The sequence below is a fragment of the Trichoderma atroviride genome, chromosome 4 (genome assembly GCF_020647795.1).
Source record: "Trichoderma atroviride chromosome 4, complete sequence".
In the NCBI taxonomy this organism is placed as follows: domain Eukaryota; kingdom Fungi; phylum Ascomycota; class Sordariomycetes; order Hypocreales; family Hypocreaceae; genus Trichoderma; species Trichoderma atroviride.
The window spans coordinates 4,718,338-4,736,510 of record NC_089403.1 but is presented as its reverse complement, the minus strand read 5'-3'; the positions used below and the strand labels follow the sequence as shown (position 1 = coordinate 4,736,510).

The window sequence follows — 18,173 nt, the reverse complement described above, 5'->3', positions numbered from 1 at the left end:
AATGTCTTTGCCGTTACTTTGGCGGGGCTGAATTGTTGCCCAGAGGTTCCAGTGAATTGTGAACATTCTGCTCGAGCTTGTACTCTGCCTCCAACTGGCGCTGCATATCAAAGTCCAATTCACGCTCTCTCTTGATGCGCTGTCGCTCCATGTCACGGACAACGCCCTGATGCATAGTCTTTTGTACAAAGCTACTGGTTAGCAGTGATGCTGATGCTGATGAAGTATGATGGCGAGCGGGTAGACAAAGAAAGCAAAACGTACATTTTTCTCTTCTCGTTGTCTGAAGTGAACCCATGCAATCATTCCACAGGTGAATGTGGATGTCGTGGCGAGGGCAATTCTAGATGCCTGAGACATGGCGACGAAGTTTTATAATGAGTTTTTTTTCTTTTCTGTTTCTTCCCTGATGGGGAATTGTTTTGCGTGCAAGACTTCTAGTAGGATATGAGGAGATTGGCTCAGTAGTTTGGCGTGATCTGTATAAGAGGCTATAAAGATGGGCGATGGGCGAGTGTGGATGTTTAGGCGTTGGCGAATGAAATGGCGCGAATATGGGAATGAAGTTTTAGAACGATGATTGCCCGTCAAGCTTATCTGTTGTGTGGGTGGACGGTTCGATTTAGGTGGTATTGTAGAGGAGGCGAGTACCGTTGGCGGGATGCAGTAACAGTTTAGCTTAAAAGTTTGCTGTTGCGCAGTTAGTGGTGCCAGAGCGCGGTACTTTAGGAGCGCACTTCTAAGGCCGAGGCCACGCCGAAAAGCTGTGACGACAACCGGCATTACCTAAGGCGGCATCCCATCTATCCTTTGCATGAAGCTGGAAGCTAAAGCTCACCAGAGACATCCACTGCATTCTGCGACTTTACAACTCCTGCGCCTTGAACCGAATTCCAATCCTTTTCTTCTCCTTTCTTTGTATTTGAGCGAGTTCTTTCAAAACTACCGTCAAACGATCAGTCATGGTGAGTGCGCGCGCGCATTGATGTTTGTCTAGAGGGGGGGAAATGAATGGGTAGTAGCTTCTGGAAGCTGACGATTATGGAAAACAGTCTGCACAGAACTCGGCGGGTATTCAGACCCTTCTTGATGTATGTTTGACGACATGAGCGTATGATTTTATACGGCTGTTTCTATAGGATCGATACGACGAGGAAGATGTCGGGCGATGATGGTTCGTGGTGCTGATGCTGTGTTGGTAGGCTGAGAGAGAGGCATCCAAGATTGTACAGAAGGGTATGTTGTGACCATCCTATATCAGGGCTTCATTGCCTTTTGGAAGTTGACTGACTTTTGCTTGTTTGCATTTAGCTCGAGAATGTGAGTGATGACCATTTACCGCAACCGCAACCACACCTCAGCTCCATCTCTCTGTTTGGCGGAACGAAATGCGAGAATATACGAATCCGAAGCGAAGAAACACAATTCTGACATACAAACGACGCATATAGTCCGAACCAAGCGCGTCAAGGAGGCCCGTGACGAAGCCAAGAAGGAAATCGCCGATTACAAGGCTAGCAAGGAAGACGAGTTCAAGAAGTTTGAAGCCGAGGTACGGATATACAGCCCATCAGGAACATAATACAGACACATGGCCTAACATTTTCCGATTACAGCACAGCAAGGGCAACGAGGCCGCCGAGCAGGAAGCCAGCAAGGAGGCCGAGAAGCAGATTGAGGTGATTAAGGAGGCCGGCAAGAAGAACCAGGACACCGTTGTGAAGAACCTGCTGCAGGCGGTGTTTGATGTTAAGCCTGTGGCTGCGTGAATTTGAGTTACGATGAAGTGTGGCTGTTGCTGTTGTGAGGTGTGGAGTGTATATTGAAGGAGGGAATAATATGGGATTGAACTTTCTGTACTAGCGGCTGGGGGAGAGAAGGACGGTGGAAATGCTCGTACTCTTTTGGTACTGACGCTATGCTCGATCAAGTTTGCACATTAACTTATATTTAAAACTACATTTTGCTCATTATTACTTGCGCTTCTCTCCTGGGTTTCTCAAATTAGTCAAGGAAATCTATGAGGGTGCTCAGCATCTCCCCCATATCCTTGCTGTCTTCCTCCATGGTATCCAACTCCTTCAGTTGCTCTTTGAGCGTCTTCTGTATCGATTTAAAGTCGTCGTCCGTCTCCGCCAGCAGTCGCTTAATCTTCTGATTTGCGCCGCCGTCCTCGGCAATGAGCCACGCTAGAATGACGTCGGCGAGCTGGAGGTTGAACAGTCCGGCGTCCATCTTCCGCGAGAGCAGTTGAATCTCACGATCCTCCTCTGAGTCGCGCGAATTTATCGACTCTTGCTGATGCGCCTCTTCGGCGGCTTTTATGCGCGTGTTATAGTCTCTGTGTAGCTTTACCAGCTTTGCAGTCTTTTCGTAGTCCTTTTCGACGAATTTGGCCAGCAAGCGTATCCGTTCCGCGGACTCGGCGGGCAATAATCGTAACATGGAGGAGAAGATGGACAGCAACGGCCCAACGAGGCGGTTATCCTGCGTCTTGTTGAACAGGGTGAATGTGGTTTTCAGTCCTCCTGCCTCGACTATTCTCTGGCATATCTCGACGCTGGTGGCGCCGCCTGTCGCGTGATCTAATAGGCGTAAAGACGGGTTCTTTGCCTTTTTGCTCTCCTTGATCATGATGAGACAGAGTTCAGTTCCTTCAGCTTCGAGGAACTTGGCTCTCCCGGCAGCGATGTCGACCAGACATGTAAGGCTTTCGAATAAATTCTCGGCAAATTCCTCCTCCGGGCTTCCCTTTTCTGGATCTCGTCGACGATAAGGAGCTACTAGTTGGAGCATGGTGTCGATGATGTCTAGGCTGATGAGCTTTTCACAGTTTTCCGGCGCTGTCTGGGCGAGGATGGCCAGAATCTCTGCGGCATACTGCTTGTTCTGGCTCACTGGCGACTCGGTGCGCTGAATGCGCTGCAGCAGCCACTTTAGCAGGGCATCCTCCTCGCACATGCGCGTAGTGACGGCTTTCTGGGAGCTGAGGTTTTCCAACACGCTGAGAGAATGATAGACACCCGTGCGATCAGACTCGTCGTCTTCGTTGAAGCGAGTCAAGTTGGAGACTAGCAGACCAAACAGGTCACTGTCAATTAATGCGCCGACCAAAGTGTCCCATTGCTCAGTCTCCGTAACGACATCGTCGTCTGTGAGCTCTCCGATAATCTCAATGGCATCAATGGCAATGTCTGTATTCTCGTGCGTCAGCAGGCTGACCAAGCTCCCTGCGCTGCCCAGCTTGACAAACTCCTCATACAGCTCCGAAGACTCCGCAAGCAGAGAGAGGTTCTTGATTTCGGCATCGAGATCGGCTTCGCTGTCGATGAATTTGTGCGGCTCGTCCTCGAACCGGGCGCGCAGTTCCGAATTCTTGGTGATGAGCTTCTCGAGGTTGAGCGCCGTTCTTCTGAGCCAGGCGCTGTCTATCTTTCCCAGATCGCCGCCCGCTTCGGCCTTGTCGACGAAATCGAGAATCTCGGATTCTTGTTTGGAGATGCCGCCGCCGAAGAAGCGGCCCTCTTCGTCATCGCCGGCGTCGTCTTCCGGTGGCAATTCGGGACCGAATTCGTCGTCGTCGGCGGGAGTCTCTTCTACTTCGTCTTCGACTTGGGCATGGCGATTGACGGTGCGGTCGCTCAGTTTGGTAGCTTTGTAAATCTCATCTGTAAAGAGCAGCCAATTGGTTAGAAACAGATCAGCTATAATGGTAGTATAGATTTCTGGCAATGTATCGTGATGCCATGTCTCGTGTTCTCACTTACTAGGGTCGCGAATTGGCTGCTCGAGTTTTCGCTTGCTGCTGGAGCCTGATGCCTGAGAGCAGGTAGTTAGCAGCAATACACGTGCCAATGCGTCGAAGCCAAAGCGTCATATTATTCCCATACCTTGAAAATGTCATCAACATTCGCCATTATGTCGACACAAGAGCTCTCTGGTGATATTGATCGAGTTGCAGCTGCTATACACACTAAGCTCCTAGCATCATAGGCACATGGAGCTCTGGCGTCTTTATCGCGGCCCCTGTCCTTCAGTTACGGCACTCGCGGGGCGATAAGGTTCTACTCCGGATTTGCGCTCTACAGAGGCACTGATCCGCTAACGGGGCCCCAAGTCCCAAACGGGCTAGTTCATGGCATGCCAGACATTCAAAGTTGCATTGGCCAATTACAATGCCTGACAGCCTGGCATTTCCTACTTTGGTCCAAACACGCACTAGTGTACTGGTACCCGTCCATTTGGAGCAGAACAGCGGCCAGGGGTTGGAAAAGGGGACGAGACGCTGTGGGTTAGGGGTCGGTTTTAAGGGCTCCATGCAGCGGCATTGGCCTGCGATTTTGGCACTAGGCGACAAGCTGCTGGGACAGGCGCCTCTTAGCCTCAAGCGAGAAACTCCAGACGGCCGATGGTCTCTATCAGGGGGGGGTTATTGTGGTCTGGCAGCGGCGGGCCTGACAGCGGTTAATATCGTGCGGTAGCACCACATGGTTGCGAGCGGTGAGCGCTGTGCTGTGATCAGCGGTGCATGCCAGGCGCTGTGGGCGCTGTGGGCGGCTTCTGGTCCTCGCCAGCGCCAGGCACAGGTACCGGTACTTGAGCGTGCGCCGGTGCTTCGCAGCAGAAGCAACTCCCAGCCTGGCCTCTCCCCACGATCCACCGGCCAGGGAACGTCCATCCAAATCCCCGATTTTCTCGACTCTGGGCTGGGTACGTGCAGACGGGATTTGCAGCAGCTGCGTTGGGATGCGGCCGATCTGAGCGTTCTTCTGTGTCTCTCTCCATCTCCCTCTCTCAGAATTCTGCCGCCAATCTGGCCTTCAGCTCGAGTTCGCTAAAACAAACCATCAAGCCCGGATCTTGGTGGTCATGGCTATCTGCCGCACAAGCGCGATATCCAGGCCTGCACATCTCCACGACCCACGTTGTACGAGTAAGATTGGCCCGGACGAGGCGACTATTGGCTGACACAGGAGCCTGCTCCCAATCCAGCATCTAGCAGAGCATGCAGCAGTCGCATCCCTTTGACGATAACATCATCTCCCGCCGGGCAACTCGCGCTCCCATAGAACCCTCGTCGCCGCCGCCACCACCACCGCAGGCGTCGTCACGAGAGGCTCCCGGCATCGAGGCCGTGCTGTCGAGCCCCAAGACGCCCGTTCTGCGCTCCGTCTTCTCGTCCGCCCGCCTGCCGCGAAGCTCGTCGCTGATCCCGCCGCTGCACGGCTCGCCGCCCAGCGCCAGCACCGCTGCTGCTATCAACACCAACTCGCCGCCTCACCACGCAAACGCCAGCCAGCACACGCATCGCGGCCCCGTGCACCCCCCCGTCAGCCTCAAGCGGCCGTCAACGCCGTCGTCGCAGCTCAACAGGGGCGCCAGCTCCGGAGCGTCGCCGCAGGAAGCCTCCCGGACCCGCAACCGCTGGTCGACGTCGTCCATCTCGTCTGCGTCCAGTCGCACGTCCCCTTATGCCTCTCGCCAGGCCTCGATATCGAATTCTCGTATCCGTCGCGCCAGTCTTGAAGCAGCTCTCTCTCCTCCATCGGTCCCTCCCCCTCCTCTCCCACCCGCCCAGGCACCTCCTCGCAAACCGTCTTACACGGTCCGAAGCCGTTTCAACTCTTCAGACAGCGGCGTGACGCCCACGTCGGTACATCCAATGAGGTCTGAGTCGAGCATGTCCATGAGGCACTACGAGAACGGCCAGCTACGCTCCGTATCGCCCAATCCTTACGCAAACCCTACCACCACTACATCGTCCACCGCCAGGATGCCGCATGAACATAGCCATGATCCCTATGCCCCCCGGGGCCATTCAAGGGACCACTCTGGGAAAAGCAGCAGAGATTTGGGCAAGCCCCGCGCTCAGAAGAACCCCTCTCAAAAGGCAATGCTTTCTCGTGCGCTGCAAAAGGCCAACACTGCAGTACAGCTTGACAATGCTCAAAATTTCGAGGGCGCTCGAGAATCGTATGCCGAGGCCTGTGATTTATTACAGCAGGTGCTGGACCGAACTTCAGGAGATGAGGATAAGCGGAAGCTTGAAACAATTGTAGGTTTTAAACTATTGGGTTGAAAGATGAAGAAGAAGAAGATGACGAAGAGGAGAGAAAGATTAGGCAAAGGCCACCCATGTACTTGAGCTAATGATATGTATCCAGCGCGCAACTTACACCAGCCGGATCGACGAGCTGGATCAAATGGGCCCTTGGCAAGATGAGAATGTCAAGGCTCTACCCGCCCGCCCAGAAAGCGAAGATTACGGCGCGTCCATATACATGCATCAGGACTACGAAATGATGGAGGAGGCTCCCAGAATTGAAACGGCAAGAGTCGTCAGCATTATTGGAGATGGCAGTTCCCCAGTTGCACATCAGTGGCAGCAAGATTACACAACAACAGATCGACAGCAGCCCGCTCGTACTTTGGAACCAGGGATGTTGCAGTCCTCATTCTCTCGATCTCCTCGACGACTCCGCTCTACAGATAATCTCCGGGCACAGAGTCAACAAGAGGCTTTGTATGCACCGGCGCCCCTATCTCCTCGTTCACCATCCCCAATGAAGATGCATCCAGAGGAATACACCGAGATGGTACAAGAGCATCACGAACCTCATCACCAGCACTACCACCAGCGACAGCCCAGCGACTCCGTCCTCCCTTATGATATGCAGGATTTCACAGAAGGAACCCAGAATTCATGGTTGGATCCAATTGATGAATCAGGTGCTTCAACCGTCTCGTCTGTACATTCGCGTACATCATCGCTAGGCTACCGCCGGCGTCATATTAGGGCTGCCAGCGGTAACACGGAGGCGGAATTCGACACAGCGCTGGACGCTGCTATCGAAGCTGCATATGACGATGGTTTCGAGCCCATGGAAACCGAAGATTACGATGCCATGGATCCTCGTGAAGACGTCGTCGCAAGCGTAATGCAAAGGGTAGAGAAGGCACGAGAACAAGTAAGACAGACTGAACAGGAAGCATATGATGACCTAGCGATGCTGCGACAAGCGCACCAGCAAAATCAACACTATCTCCAAGAAGAGGAGGATAAATATACACCAGACGGATTCTACGAGGATGACTCTTCAGAAGATGAGGAGAGGCTACTGGACGAGATAACCCGCGACTTTGCAATCGAAGATTTTACCATGACGCAGCCGCAGTCGAATACCGCAACGGTGTCGGCCAGCCAGCAGGAAGCATGGAATGAAGACGAGACAAGGCCAGACTTTATATCAGGCGTTCGATCGTTTTCTGCCCTATCTCAAAGACCACCCATCCCCCAGACCTCAAATATCATGCAACCAGCAGCTCCACCACCAACTACGACATTACCACCACCGCCAACCACGACATTACCAGAAGTGCCAAAAGGCTCTGATTCTCCATCCCACGGCGTGCGGAATCGCCGAATGTCTGGGCAGAATCCAAAGCAGCTCAAGATTGAAACCACGAATCTCGGGCAGTCAAACACCAGAACAGTGTATGACGACGACGAAATATCCCCAAGCACGGTAGACAGGGACCTGGTAGAAGCATTGGTTCGAGGAGCCAGCGCACACCCTGTAAAGCAACTGAATGCGGCAGACAACGAGTCAAAGATTCCTGGATCACCCAGTGCCAAAAAGAAGCTGATAGATGGAGAAGATGCGACCGCAGCCAATGCGTCGCCTTCCATCCACAGATTAAAAAAGAATTTCTCATCTTCCAGCTTGCGGAGCATGAAGAATCGAAACATGTCAGTGTCACATCTTGACGATAACTCGGACGTATCACCTGGCACCCCCAATGGCAATCCATTTGGCAAGACGCCTGCTGTGCCTGCGCTGCCGACGCCTCTCATTACTTCATTCAGGGACAACGGGGAGGCTGGCGGTGGTGCTGGACTCCACTTGTTTGACGACAATTTCCATGCGGCGGCCACTCCCGGTCCCCAGAGTCCAGTGGTGTCAATGGAAGTTCCTGCACCTCTGGAGCCTTGCCCTAATGACTTTATGCTGCGGCCGTTTTGGCTGATGCGCTGTCTCTACCAAACATTGGTGCACCCCAAGGGCGGCTATGTCAGCACGAAGCTGTTTGTACCGCGGGATGTGTGGCGAGTGAAAGGGGTCAAGATTAAGAACGTTGAAGATAAAGTTGCAAACTGCGATTTCCTCACTGCAGCGCTGCTGAAGCTGGCCAAGGTTGACACGTTTGATGCGGACGCTGTACTGGAAGAGATGCAGTCCTTGGAGGGCGTTCTTGAACAGGTCCAATCGTCTCTTGCCCGGAAGCTTGGGAGCGAAGTTGGAGTCCAAGGCGGCCACATCTTCAAAGATGCCTCCGTGGACGGAGAGGGAGGCTCAAACGTACCACGTTCGGGCAGTGTGTCTGGGAAAGCATCTGCGTTTTCATGGCGAAGACTTCGACCAAAGACGTCGGGCGTCGGGCTGGGCGGATCATATAGCAACCGCAGTGCAAGTATGGAAACCAAGGAGGTGACGACGCTGGCGACTCTCCCCATGACGCCGAAGCCGACCAGCCGTCCGCCGAAGCGAGATGTCAGCCAGGCTCAGTTTATCGGCCCCAACGCGATGTACATGGGCTCGCTAGCCCGTTTGTTTGATGCTGCGCAGGCAATTGGTAAGTTTCCGCGACATGCTCACACTTTTATTCTTTTTGAGATAACCAGATGGCTGACTTGCAACGCTTAGATCAAATCGCAAGACAAGTCGAAGATCCCGGCCTGCGACATGCAGACAAAACCCAAGTCGGCCTAGAGCTTTGCACACGTCACGCGGCCGAATTCTTTGGCTTCTACATCTGTCGGTTTGTCCTCGCCGATCTTAGTCTACTGCTAGACAAATTCCTCAAGAGGGGAAGCGAATGGGTTCTTACATAAGAGAGACAAGAGAAAGAGAAAGAGTTGCTGTGTTTTATACAATGTGATACCTTACGATCAAGAGACGGAAATAATTAATCTGGAACTTAGAATAATGTTCATGACTGGACGATTATATATATACCTATATATAGTAATGGCAGCTGTGTGGGATATCGGTGCCGACATATGACACAAGGTCGCGTTTCGAAGATGTGCTTACAAGAGATGTGAGTGGGCTCTTTATGATACTTGCATGTACATACATGTATTATAGACTACGGTTGCGGCTTTTAGCTACAAGGCAAGGGATGGAATATGACCGCCGTAAAACAAACAAGAAGAAGAAGAAATACAATGTTTAGAATTATTCCTATGATATGAGATTTCTCTTGTCCGGTAGCATCATGTCATGCCATTAGCTGATGTTGCTCTTAGGAGGGGCCGCCATCGCAAGTGCGGAACTAATCCGCCTCAAAGAGGAAAATTCACCCACCAACACCTCCGCAGCTTCGAGATCCCTCCAACCTCTGCAGTTTTGCGCCACAGCCACAGCGACATCGCACAGTCGTTGCTCAATGCAAGCTTTGTCGATGCCCAGATGAGCCTGGCTGGGAGAGCTGGACGAGCCTGGACTCGACAATGGCTGGCGCCGCCGCGGAGTCGGGCGCTCGGCTGGAATAGCAGCAGCTACAATATCGCCATCAAGCTGTCGAGTCGATTTCGCGGGTATGCCTCGCAGGCCAAGCCGACGCCTGCACAGCTCGAAGCGCGGATTGCGGCGATCCCGATTGAGCGGTACCGAAACTTTTGCATTGTGGCGCATATTGACCATGGCAAGAGCACGCTGAGCGATCGGCTGCTGGAGCTGACGGGCACGATTTCGGCGAGCGATGCGAACAAGCAGATTCTCGTAAGCTATTGGTGTCTTCTTCTTGCAGCATGAAAGCTAAACAGCTGTCTTTCGCAGGACAAACTCGACGTCGAGCGCGAGCGCGGCATCACGGTCAAGGCCCAGACATGCACCATGATCTACAAGCACAACGGCCTCGACTACCTGCTGCATCTCGTCGACACGCCCGGCCACGTCGACTTCCGCGCCGAAGTCACCCGTTCCTACGCCAGCTGCGGCGGCGCTTTGTTACTTATCGACGCCAGCCAGGGCATCCAGGCGCAGACCGTGTCCAACTTCCACCTCGCGTTTGCGCAGGACCTGGCGCTGGTGCCCGTCATAAACAAGATTGATATGCCGTCGGCGGATGTGCCCCGCGTGTTGGATCAGATGGAGACGAGCTTTGAGTTGGACCCCAAGACGGCGATTATGGTGAGCGCGAAGACGGGCAAGGGCGTTGGGAATCTCTTGCCGGCTGTGGTGGAGGGGATTCCGCATCCTATTGGCGATGAGAATAAGCCGTTGAAGATGCTTCTGGTTGATTCTTGGTATGATACCTTCAAGGGCGTGGTTCTTCTTGTCCGACTGTTTGATGGAACTATCAAGGCTGGCGACAATGTGATATCCTTGGGTACGGGCATGAAGTATACGGTCGGCCAGGTTGGCATTCAATACCCCAATGCGACACCACAGTCTGTTCTTCGTGCGGGCCAAGTTGGCTACGTATACTTTAACCCGGGCATGAAGAGGATCCAAGACGCCAAGCTGGGAGACACCTTCACCACAGTAGGCGAGGAAGAAACCGTCGAGCCGTGTCCGGGTTTCGAAGAACCGAAGCCTATGGTATTCGTTGCCGCCTTTCCTACCGACCAGAGCGACTACCACCGTCTGGCTGATAGTATGAACCAACTTGTGCTCAACGATCGCAGCGTGACGCTGCAAAAGGACTTTTCTGAAGCTCTTGGTTCCGGATGGCGTCTTGGATTCCTGGGCAGTCTTCACTGCTCCGTCTTTCAGGACCGCCTGAGGCAGGAGCACGGCCGCAACATAATCATCACGGAGCCTACTGTGCCGACGAAGATTGTGTACGCGGATGAGTCGGAGGAGGTTGTGCAGAACCCGGCTTTGTTTCCCGATATGAGCGATCATAAGATTAGATCTGCGACCTTGTTCGAACCGTGAGTATAAACGAAGTGCTAGCAAATATCACATATAATAGCTATTTGACTAACTTTTGTTCTTGTTGATAGCTTCGTCAAGGCGACAATTACGGTTCCTGAGGAGTATCTCGGCCGAGTCATTGAGCTCTGCGAAGGCAACCGCGGCGAGCAGCAGAGCTTGGAGTTTTTCCACACGGACCAAGTTATCTTGACGTACGATGTTCCTGCCTCGCAGCTTGTTGATGACTTGTTTGGAAAACTCAAGGGCGTGTCGTAAGTTTCACAAGAGCGTCATGTTGGAATCTGAGTATACTAATCTGTGGGTTATAGAAAGGGCTATGCGACTCTCGATTACGAAGACGCTGGATGGCGCCAGAGTAAGCTTGTGAAGCTGCAGCTGCTTGTCAACAGGCAGCCTGTGGATGCTATTTGCCGAGTGGTGCATTCGACGCAGGTAGACCGCCTGGGCCGACAGTGGGTCACCAAGTTCAAAGAGCACGTCGATCGACAAATGTTTGGTGAGTTTACTTATGCAAAACAGTGTTTTGATTATTGGTTGCTAACAATTTTGCAAAGAGGTCGTCATTCAAGCCATCGTGGGCAACAAGGTGATTGCCCGAGAAACCATCAAGCCGTTCCGAAAAGACGTGCTGGCGAAGCTGCATGCCAGTGATATCACCAGACGGAGGAAGTTGTTGGAGAAGCAAAAGGAGGGAAGAAAGAGACTTCGAGCGGTGGGCAATGTGATTATCGACCAGTCGGCGTTTCAGAGCTTCTTGTCGAAATAAAGGCAGTGCCTTGTATCATGTGTATATATAACTTCTATGAATCAGCATACAATCAACCATCTATCATATAGAGTACAAATCTATCAATGCAATCTCTATTCATACAACCTGACCAATCAACTTCCATTCTCCTCTTCAGGATCATCAGGAAGCTCATATCCCACCTCAACCCTCTTCGCCCACGACCACCCCATCCCCCCCTCCAGCGTCGACTGATCCATCCTCAACGGCACCACCGCCCCATCCTTGCCCTCATCATCAAACTCAAAGATCCGATAATCCGCATTAAAGTACCACCAGCTCGTCACCGCCGTCCTCATAAACGCCGAGTGCGAAAAGACAAAAATCAGATCCTCGGGTCTCTGGCGGAGCTTCTCGAGGGCGCGCTGGGCTCGGTTCAGGATGGCGGAGCGGGTGTAGCCAAAGCGGCTGCGGGCCGCGGGGGAAGAAGTCTTATCCGGCCAGAGGGGGTGGATGGCGGAGAAGTCGAATGAGGGGGGAGGTGAATTGGATTTTGGTGTGGTTGTCTTTGAGGAGGACGAGGTGGGAGGGGGGAGAGCCGGTATCGCAGGGTTTGTCCGAGTTTTCTGTTGTTTACGTTTATGAGTAAGATGAGGAATTGAAGTGTGTATGAGTGTATGAGAGCGTGTGAGTTATCATAGCCAGTAAGACGTGGTATTACATCTCAGGCATGAGACAATAGCATGAGAAAATACATGACGTCTTTGAAGATGATGTTTTAGAGAATGGTATAAGTCAACATACCCTGCCAATCAGCATCCGCCTCAATCTTGATTCCGCGCTCAACCAGCCAATCCGCCGCCAAGCTCGCCGTCTGCAGCGTCCGCATCATCGGGCTCGCAACAATGGCGATTTTGCCCTCGAAAGACGAGAAGCGCTGGACGAGGTTCTGGCGGAGCTGGGCGCATTGCTGGAGGCCAAGGTCGGTGAGGCGAGGGTCGGGGATAGAATGGTCCTGTAGGATATATTTATAAGGATGCTTGTTTTAATATATAATTTTGTATTGATTGGGGTACTTATTGGCTTCGTTGTGGAGGGCCTGGGCGTGGCGGATGAGGACGATTGTGGGCGGCATTGTTGGTTGATGACGGTTGTGAATATTGAAGTTTGTGGTGTTGATTGGATGTAAGTGAGTCAGTTGGAGTGAGTCAGTGAGTGACGGTGTGACGGTGTGAGAACGGACACAAGGTTTGATGCCGATCAGGTAATCAAGATTTAGTTTGCTTAGTGCAGGGTCCATCTACGGCTGTCTATATATATATTTAAATCGACTGTGCATTTGGTCTTATTCTTCACATCGTCTTCGCATCAATGTAGAATATTGGGGTGCTGTCGAAAATACATTGTACCGGGCAGGTACCCGTGAAGCTCATCCGTTTGATTGTCCCGCCATTTCTTTCGCGTGTCTCTTCGTACTTGGTACGTGACAGGCACCAACCTGTTTTAACAGCGAGCGTTAGCGGCCCAGAAAAGCGGAAGCATCCGCATAGTGGCCTTTGGATTTGGATCTTTCAACCTTATTTCCCAACTGCCAAGGCCAAAGTCGATCAGATACATGCAATTGATATGTAGTTTATTCGGCGTGTTCTACAAGATGCTGAGCACACGGTTGTTAGAACCCGCGAAATAGCTATCGCTAAATCATTACCGACAACCTGTGATAAGCAACTACCTACCTACAGAACACATAATCAATGTCACTTTACATGGCCAGTCATCGAAAGCGACGGCACATTCCAGTCTTACAGGGGCAAAAAGAAGCCTGCTTTGCGTATATACTTGAGCAAGGGACTATTCAAACCAGCTGAGCCTTAGGGAATGGTATAATTGGTCGGGTGGGGTTGTAGCCTGGTAATTGGCTGCTTCCTTGATTCCCCGCATAATGTTTACGGAACAGCCTCACCAGCCCATCTTGCTTTGGGCATCAAACTTTGAACTGTCAAATTCACTGAGCCATGCTAATTTTGTTTCGCAAGCCCCAAAAATCAGGCAAGCAAAGTAAAGGCCAGTTCTCAATGATCACACGGAGCTAGATCGCCGCCATGGCTCAGCGACCATCCCGCCGCGAAGACTTTGAAATCGCCATCATTTGCGCGCTGCCCCTCGAGTATGATGCGGTGGCCCTCCTATTCGACGAGTTCTGGGACAAAGATGGGGATACATTTGGAAGAGCAGCCGGAGACTTGAATCACTACACAACCGGCCGCATTGGCAAACATGATGCTGTGCTGGCTCTCTTATCTCACATGGGCAAGACCAACGCAGCCTCTGCCGCTGCCAACATGCGGTCCAGCTACGGAGCCCTCAGGCTCGTCATCCTAGCAGGAATATGTGGCGGCGTGCCTCATAACGGCAAAGATGATGTCTTTCTAGGAGATGTGGTTATCAGCAGCGCCGTCATTCAATACGATTTCGGCAGACACTATCCCCACGGGTTTATGCGCAAGAATACACGTGAGGATAATTTTCGCAAACATGACAAAAACATTGGCAACTTCTTGACGAAATTCAGTACAAACACCGGTCAAGATAAGCTTCATGAAAGAACCGCTCATTTTCTCAAACAGCTTCAAGAAAATGCTATCAAGCATCAAGAAAAATACAGGTATCCTGGGGCGAATAAAGACAAGCTATTCGAGTCAGGCTATCGTCATATGCACCGCAAACTAGCAACATGCATCTGCAGCAGTTGCCATGGAAGAAAGGATCCAGTTTGTGATGAGGCCCTCACTTCATCATGTGATGATTTGGGATGCGATGAAGAATATCTGGAGAGAAGCCGTACCAACAAAGAGCAAGACGAGGCGCAGGGGCCTGCCATTTATATTGGTGCAGTTGCATCAGGTGACACCGTCATGAAGTCTGGAGAAGACCGTGATAGGATAGCCAAAAAGGAAGGCGTGATTGCGTTTGAGATGGAGGGAGCTGGCGCGTGGGAAGATTTGCCGTGCATCGTGGTCAAGGGCATTTGCGATTATGCCGACTGCCACAAGAACAAGCTCTGGCAGGACTTTGCGGCGGCAACGGCGGCATCCGTTTTAAAGGCGATTCTCGAACAGTATATCCAAACGGATAGAAGCCGTGGACGGCTCATTGAAGAACCGCCGAAAGCTCATTTTCTCGTCCCGTTTGGGCGAAACAAGAACTTTGTCGGAAGGCAGGCCATTCTATCAAGACTTCTGGAAAAGATTAGGCCGGGTGGGAATAAAGAAGACTGCCAAAGAACTGTTATAGAAGGCCTTGGAGGCGTGGGTAAGACACAGATTGCATTGGAAGCCGTCTACGTACTTCATAACGAGCATCCAGGCTGCTCTATTTTCTGGGTGCCCGCAATAGACGCAACCAGTTTCGAAAACGGTTATCGCAACATTGGCAAACAGCTAAATGTTAAGGGAATCGACCAAGATATGGCTGATATTAAGCAGCTTGTTAAGACTGCCTTGAGTGAAGAGAGCAGTGGCAGTTGGCTGTTGGTTATTGATAATGCGGACGATGTAGCGCTGTTCTTTGGAGATGCCGAACTCTCAGCTTATCTTCCGTTCAGTCGAAATGGTTCCATCTTGTTCACAACACGAAATCGTGAAGCAGCAGTAAGGCTGGATATCCTCGTGGAGAACATTTTCAATGTAACAGAGATGGGCCAGTACGAGGCCTTGAATTTACTGCAGAGAGGCCTAAAGGAGAGCCAAATCAGTGATACGGAGGCCACGGGGAAGCTACTCGACCTCTTGGCAAATTTACCGCTTGCCATCAGACAAGCATCGGCATACATGGCAACAAAACATGTATCAACCACAGAATATCTTGAGCTTTGCCTGTCAAATCCTAGGGATATGATCAGCTTACTCAGTAAAGATTTTGAGGATCGACATCGATACAAAGAGATCCAGAACCCAGTGGCTACGACGTGGCTTATCTCGTTTCACCAGATTTTACACAATGATCCACTGGCGGCAAAATACCTTCGATTCATGAGCATCTTAATGGAGAAAGATATACCCAAGTATCTCTTGCCTACATCTACCAGACTGGAGACTGTAGATGCAATTGGTACACTGAAGGGATATGCATTCATTACTCAACAGGAGGGGGGAGATTTCTTTGATATGCACCGGCTTGTGCGACTAGCAATGCGAAACTGGCTAGAGAAAGAAGGGGAGCTGAAGGAGATGGTCGCGTCTGCGATACAGCGGCTTAATGAGGTGATGCCATTTCCAGAGCATGACAATAGAAAGATATGGATGAGGTGCCTACCACACGCACATGCCATTCTAGAGCTTCCAGAGCATTTGACAGGCACGCAAGCAGAATCTAGACTTTTTAGCAACGTTGCTGAGGGCAATTATCATTTAGGACGATATCAGACAGCAGAAGGATTGTATCGACACGCACTAGAACTTGACGAGAAACAGCTTGGCAAAGAGCATGCAAACACACTGAGGCACATGCATAATCTTGGAATTGTGCTCGATAGGCTGGGCCAATCCGAAGAGTCAGAGAGAATGTTGCGACAGGTATATGAGGTTAGAGAGAATCTGCTTGGAAAAAACCACCTGGACACAATCAACAGTAAGAGTGGCCTCGCGACTGTATTCAGCACACGAGGAATGTATGAGGAGGCAGAGGAAATGTGCAAGCAGGTATTGGAGCAAAGAAAAAAGGTGCTTGGCATAGATCATCCGGATACCCTTGTTAGTATGAATAACTTTGCATATGCGCTTGGAAGCCTAGGCAAATATAAAGAGTCAGATGAAATGCACCAGCAGGCATTTGAGCAGAGAAAAAGGGTGCTCGGTATGAATCATCCGGATACCCTTTATAGTATGAATAACTATGCAGCTGCGCTTGGGAGACTAGGCAAATATAAGGAGGCAGAGGAAATGTGCCAGCAGGCATTTGAGCAAAGAAAAAGGGTGCTTGGTATGAATCATCCGGATACGCTTTTAAGTATGAATAACTTTGCATATGCGCTTGGAAGCCTAGGCAAATATAAAGAAGCAGAGGAAATGTGCCAGCAGGCATTTGAGCAAAGGAAAAGGGTGCTTGGCATAGATCATCCGGATACACTTAGTAGCATGGAGAACTTTGCATCTGCGCTTGCAGATGTAGGCAAATATGAAGAGTCGGAAGTACTGCAATATCAGGCATTTAGGGGGAGGGAGAAGGTATTGGGTAAATACCATCCATCTACATTGAACAGCATGGATTACTTTGCAATGTCGCTCCAAGATCTGGGCGAACATGATGAGTCTGAGAAATGGCATCGAGAGGCAATCAAGCTAAAAGAGGAGGTATTTGGTACAGACGATCCAGAAACACAAAGAAGTCGGGATCTTCTCGAAGACTGCTTAGAAGCAAGAAAAAGAAAGGGGATGTAATTTGATCAGATAGACTCTGTCTTTTAGTGAAATTCAAATATAGAAAAGTGCTGTCATATGTGCGATGATATAGAATACAGTAAGTAGTTGGGTGTGTGCATCTAACTAAAGCTTACTTATTTTATTCTTCTTATTTTCGCAGGTTTCCATCTACTACTGAAATATCCTCCTCTCATTATCACTTATTGCTAAGACAACATATAGCTAAACTTCAAAACCGTGCTACCTCTTACATCTCATATCAAGATGCCGTCTATAGACACAACGAAGATATTCTTGGCCTTGCATTACGTTATAGCTCTCTTTCGTTTAATTGTTTAGTTACTGCAGGAGTAGACTTCCTTCTTAATTCCAGGGCTTGGTTCGACTGTAAGGCTAGCATTAGCACTGCCATGACTTGGAAAACTAGGTTTCGTGATCTAGAGCATCATCAAGCTCAAGTCAAACGAAATGAATTCCTTTTCCTTCATAATGGCATACCGCCAAGACAAAATTGGACGAGAGGTGCAACTAAGCAAACAGACCTGGAAAAGTTGGTCAATGCTAGCACTTTGCGCCGGCATTGCCAATTGCAACAGCTCGTAAAGTGATCTATTTCAGCCGCTTGAGCTGATGATTGAGGTATATATCGATATAATATTCGCCAGTATTGCAGAATTTGACCTCAAAAAGACACGTGGTCTTCATGAGTTGTTGCAGCTGCATATTGGAATCTCGTGATGCAGACGGACATGTATTGTACCAATCGCCAACATTGCGCTTGTTCTTTCTATTAAGCATGATCATAGAACTTTACAGCCAATATTAGTCAAATACACAATCACCATTGTCTCGGAGAGGCGGCCTTTATCCCATCATACAATATTTGACATTTGAATAAGGCCTTGTCAATTGCCGGCTACCTAATTTATTTAAATCAATGCAAAGAATAATATTTAGGCTTGCTTGAATATGTGGAAGGCTGCATTTCATATCCTTTCTCTAAGGGTTTTTTTTGTATCATTTAGTTTGCCGGTCTGATATTTGCCTCAAGTCTGTAGGCTCGTTACGCTGAACAAAAGA

At 50.5% G+C, this 18,173-nt stretch overlaps 7 protein-coding genes across 7 annotated transcripts; 4 read left to right on the top strand and 3 right to left on the bottom strand.

The window, feature by feature from the left end:
* Positions 1 to 13: 13 nt before the first annotated feature.
* TrAtP1_008955 (uncharacterized protein) lies at positions 14 to 360 on the bottom strand (the record flags this gene model as incomplete). The annotated part of the gene is made up of 2 exons (XM_014086342.1): positions 14 to 178; positions 265 to 360. The coding sequence occupies 2 exons, from the start codon at positions 358 to 360 to the stop codon at positions 14 to 16; spliced, it is 261 nt and encodes an 86-aa protein (XP_013941817.1).
* A 436-nt stretch (positions 361 to 796) lies between these two features.
* TrAtP1_008954 (uncharacterized protein) lies at positions 797 to 1,961 on the top strand. The gene is made up of 6 exons (XM_014087136.2): positions 797 to 965; positions 1,053 to 1,091; positions 1,203 to 1,236; positions 1,312 to 1,320; positions 1,452 to 1,552; positions 1,617 to 1,961. Exons 1-6 carry the CDS (start codon positions 963 to 965, stop codon positions 1,767 to 1,769), a joined length of 339 nt encoding a protein of 112 aa, XP_013942611.1. The 5' UTR covers positions 797 to 962; the 3' UTR covers positions 1,770 to 1,961.
* Positions 1,962 to 3,952, bottom strand: TrAtP1_008953 (uncharacterized protein). The gene is made up of 3 exons (XM_014086363.2): positions 3,891 to 3,952; positions 3,768 to 3,819; positions 1,962 to 3,668 (listed from the first exon to the last, which is right to left on the bottom strand). The coding sequence occupies exons 1-3, from the start codon at positions 3,915 to 3,917 to the stop codon at positions 2,005 to 2,007; spliced, it is 1,743 nt and encodes a 580-aa protein (XP_013941838.2). The 5' UTR covers positions 3,918 to 3,952; the 3' UTR covers positions 1,962 to 2,004.
* A 549-nt stretch (positions 3,953 to 4,501) lies between these two features.
* On the top strand, positions 4,502 to 9,375 carry TrAtP1_008952 (uncharacterized protein). Its single transcript, XM_014087135.2, has 3 exons — positions 4,502 to 6,055; positions 6,165 to 8,634; positions 8,706 to 9,375. Exons 1-3 carry the CDS (start codon positions 5,006 to 5,008, stop codon positions 8,891 to 8,893), a joined length of 3,708 nt encoding a protein of 1,235 aa, XP_013942610.1. The 5' UTR covers positions 4,502 to 5,005; the 3' UTR covers positions 8,894 to 9,375.
* Positions 9,285 to 11,812, top strand: TrAtP1_008951 (uncharacterized protein; the record flags this gene model as incomplete). The annotated part of the gene is made up of 5 exons (XM_014086460.2): positions 9,285 to 9,785; positions 9,843 to 10,942; positions 11,015 to 11,197; positions 11,255 to 11,442; positions 11,501 to 11,812. The coding sequence occupies 5 exons, from the start codon at positions 9,285 to 9,287 to the stop codon at positions 11,710 to 11,712; spliced, it is 2,184 nt and encodes a 727-aa protein (XP_013941935.2). The 3' UTR covers positions 11,713 to 11,812.
* On the bottom strand, positions 11,813 to 12,887 carry TrAtP1_008950 (uncharacterized protein). The gene is made up of 2 exons (XM_014087134.2): positions 12,478 to 12,887; positions 11,813 to 12,299 (listed from the first exon to the last, which is right to left on the bottom strand). Exons 1-2 carry the CDS (start codon positions 12,490 to 12,492, stop codon positions 11,829 to 11,831), a joined length of 486 nt encoding a protein of 161 aa, XP_013942609.2. The 5' UTR covers positions 12,493 to 12,887; the 3' UTR covers positions 11,813 to 11,828.
* A 346-nt stretch (positions 12,888 to 13,233) lies between these two features.
* Positions 13,234 to 17,147, top strand: TrAtP1_008949 (uncharacterized protein). The gene has a single exon (XM_014087133.2). It carries the CDS (start codon positions 13,776 to 13,778, stop codon positions 17,109 to 17,111), a length of 3,336 nt encoding a protein of 1,111 aa, XP_013942608.2. The 5' UTR covers positions 13,234 to 13,775; the 3' UTR covers positions 17,112 to 17,147.
* The last annotated feature ends 1,026 nt before the right edge of the window (positions 17,148 to 18,173 follow it).

Bases quoted from the DNA above. Each gene is read 5' to 3' on its own strand.
- TrAtP1_008954 (XM_014087136.2), top strand. The intron at 1,092-1,202 runs GTATGTTTGACG...CTGTGTTGGTAG, and splicing joins GTATTCAGACCCTTCTTGAT to GCTGAGAGAGAGGCATCCAA. The intron at 1,553-1,616 runs GTACGGATATAC...TTCCGATTACAG, and splicing joins TCAAGAAGTTTGAAGCCGAG to CACAGCAAGGGCAACGAGGC.
- TrAtP1_008953 (XM_014086363.2), bottom strand. From the start codon at position 3,917: ATGGCGAATGTTGATGACATTTTCAAG. The intron at 3,820-3,890 runs GTATGGGAATAA...ACCTGCTCTCAG, and splicing joins ATGTTGATGACATTTTCAAG to GCATCAGGCTCCAGCAGCAA. The intron at 3,669-3,767 runs GTAAGTGAGAAC...TGCTCTTTACAG, and splicing joins GCAGCCAATTCGCGACCCTA to ATGAGATTTACAAAGCTACC.
- TrAtP1_008952 (XM_014087135.2), top strand. From the start codon at position 5,006: ATGCAGCAGTCGCATCCCTTTGACGATAACATCATCTCCCGCCGGGCA. The intron at 6,056-6,164 runs GTAGGTTTTAAA...ATATGTATCCAG, and splicing joins AGCGGAAGCTTGAAACAATT to CGCGCAACTTACACCAGCCG. The intron at 8,635-8,705 runs GTAAGTTTCCGC...TGCAACGCTTAG, and splicing joins TGATGCTGCGCAGGCAATTG to ATCAAATCGCAAGACAAGTC.
- TrAtP1_008949 (XM_014087133.2), top strand. From the start codon at position 13,776: ATGGCTCAGCGACCATCCCGCCGCGAAGACTTTGAAATCGCCATCATT.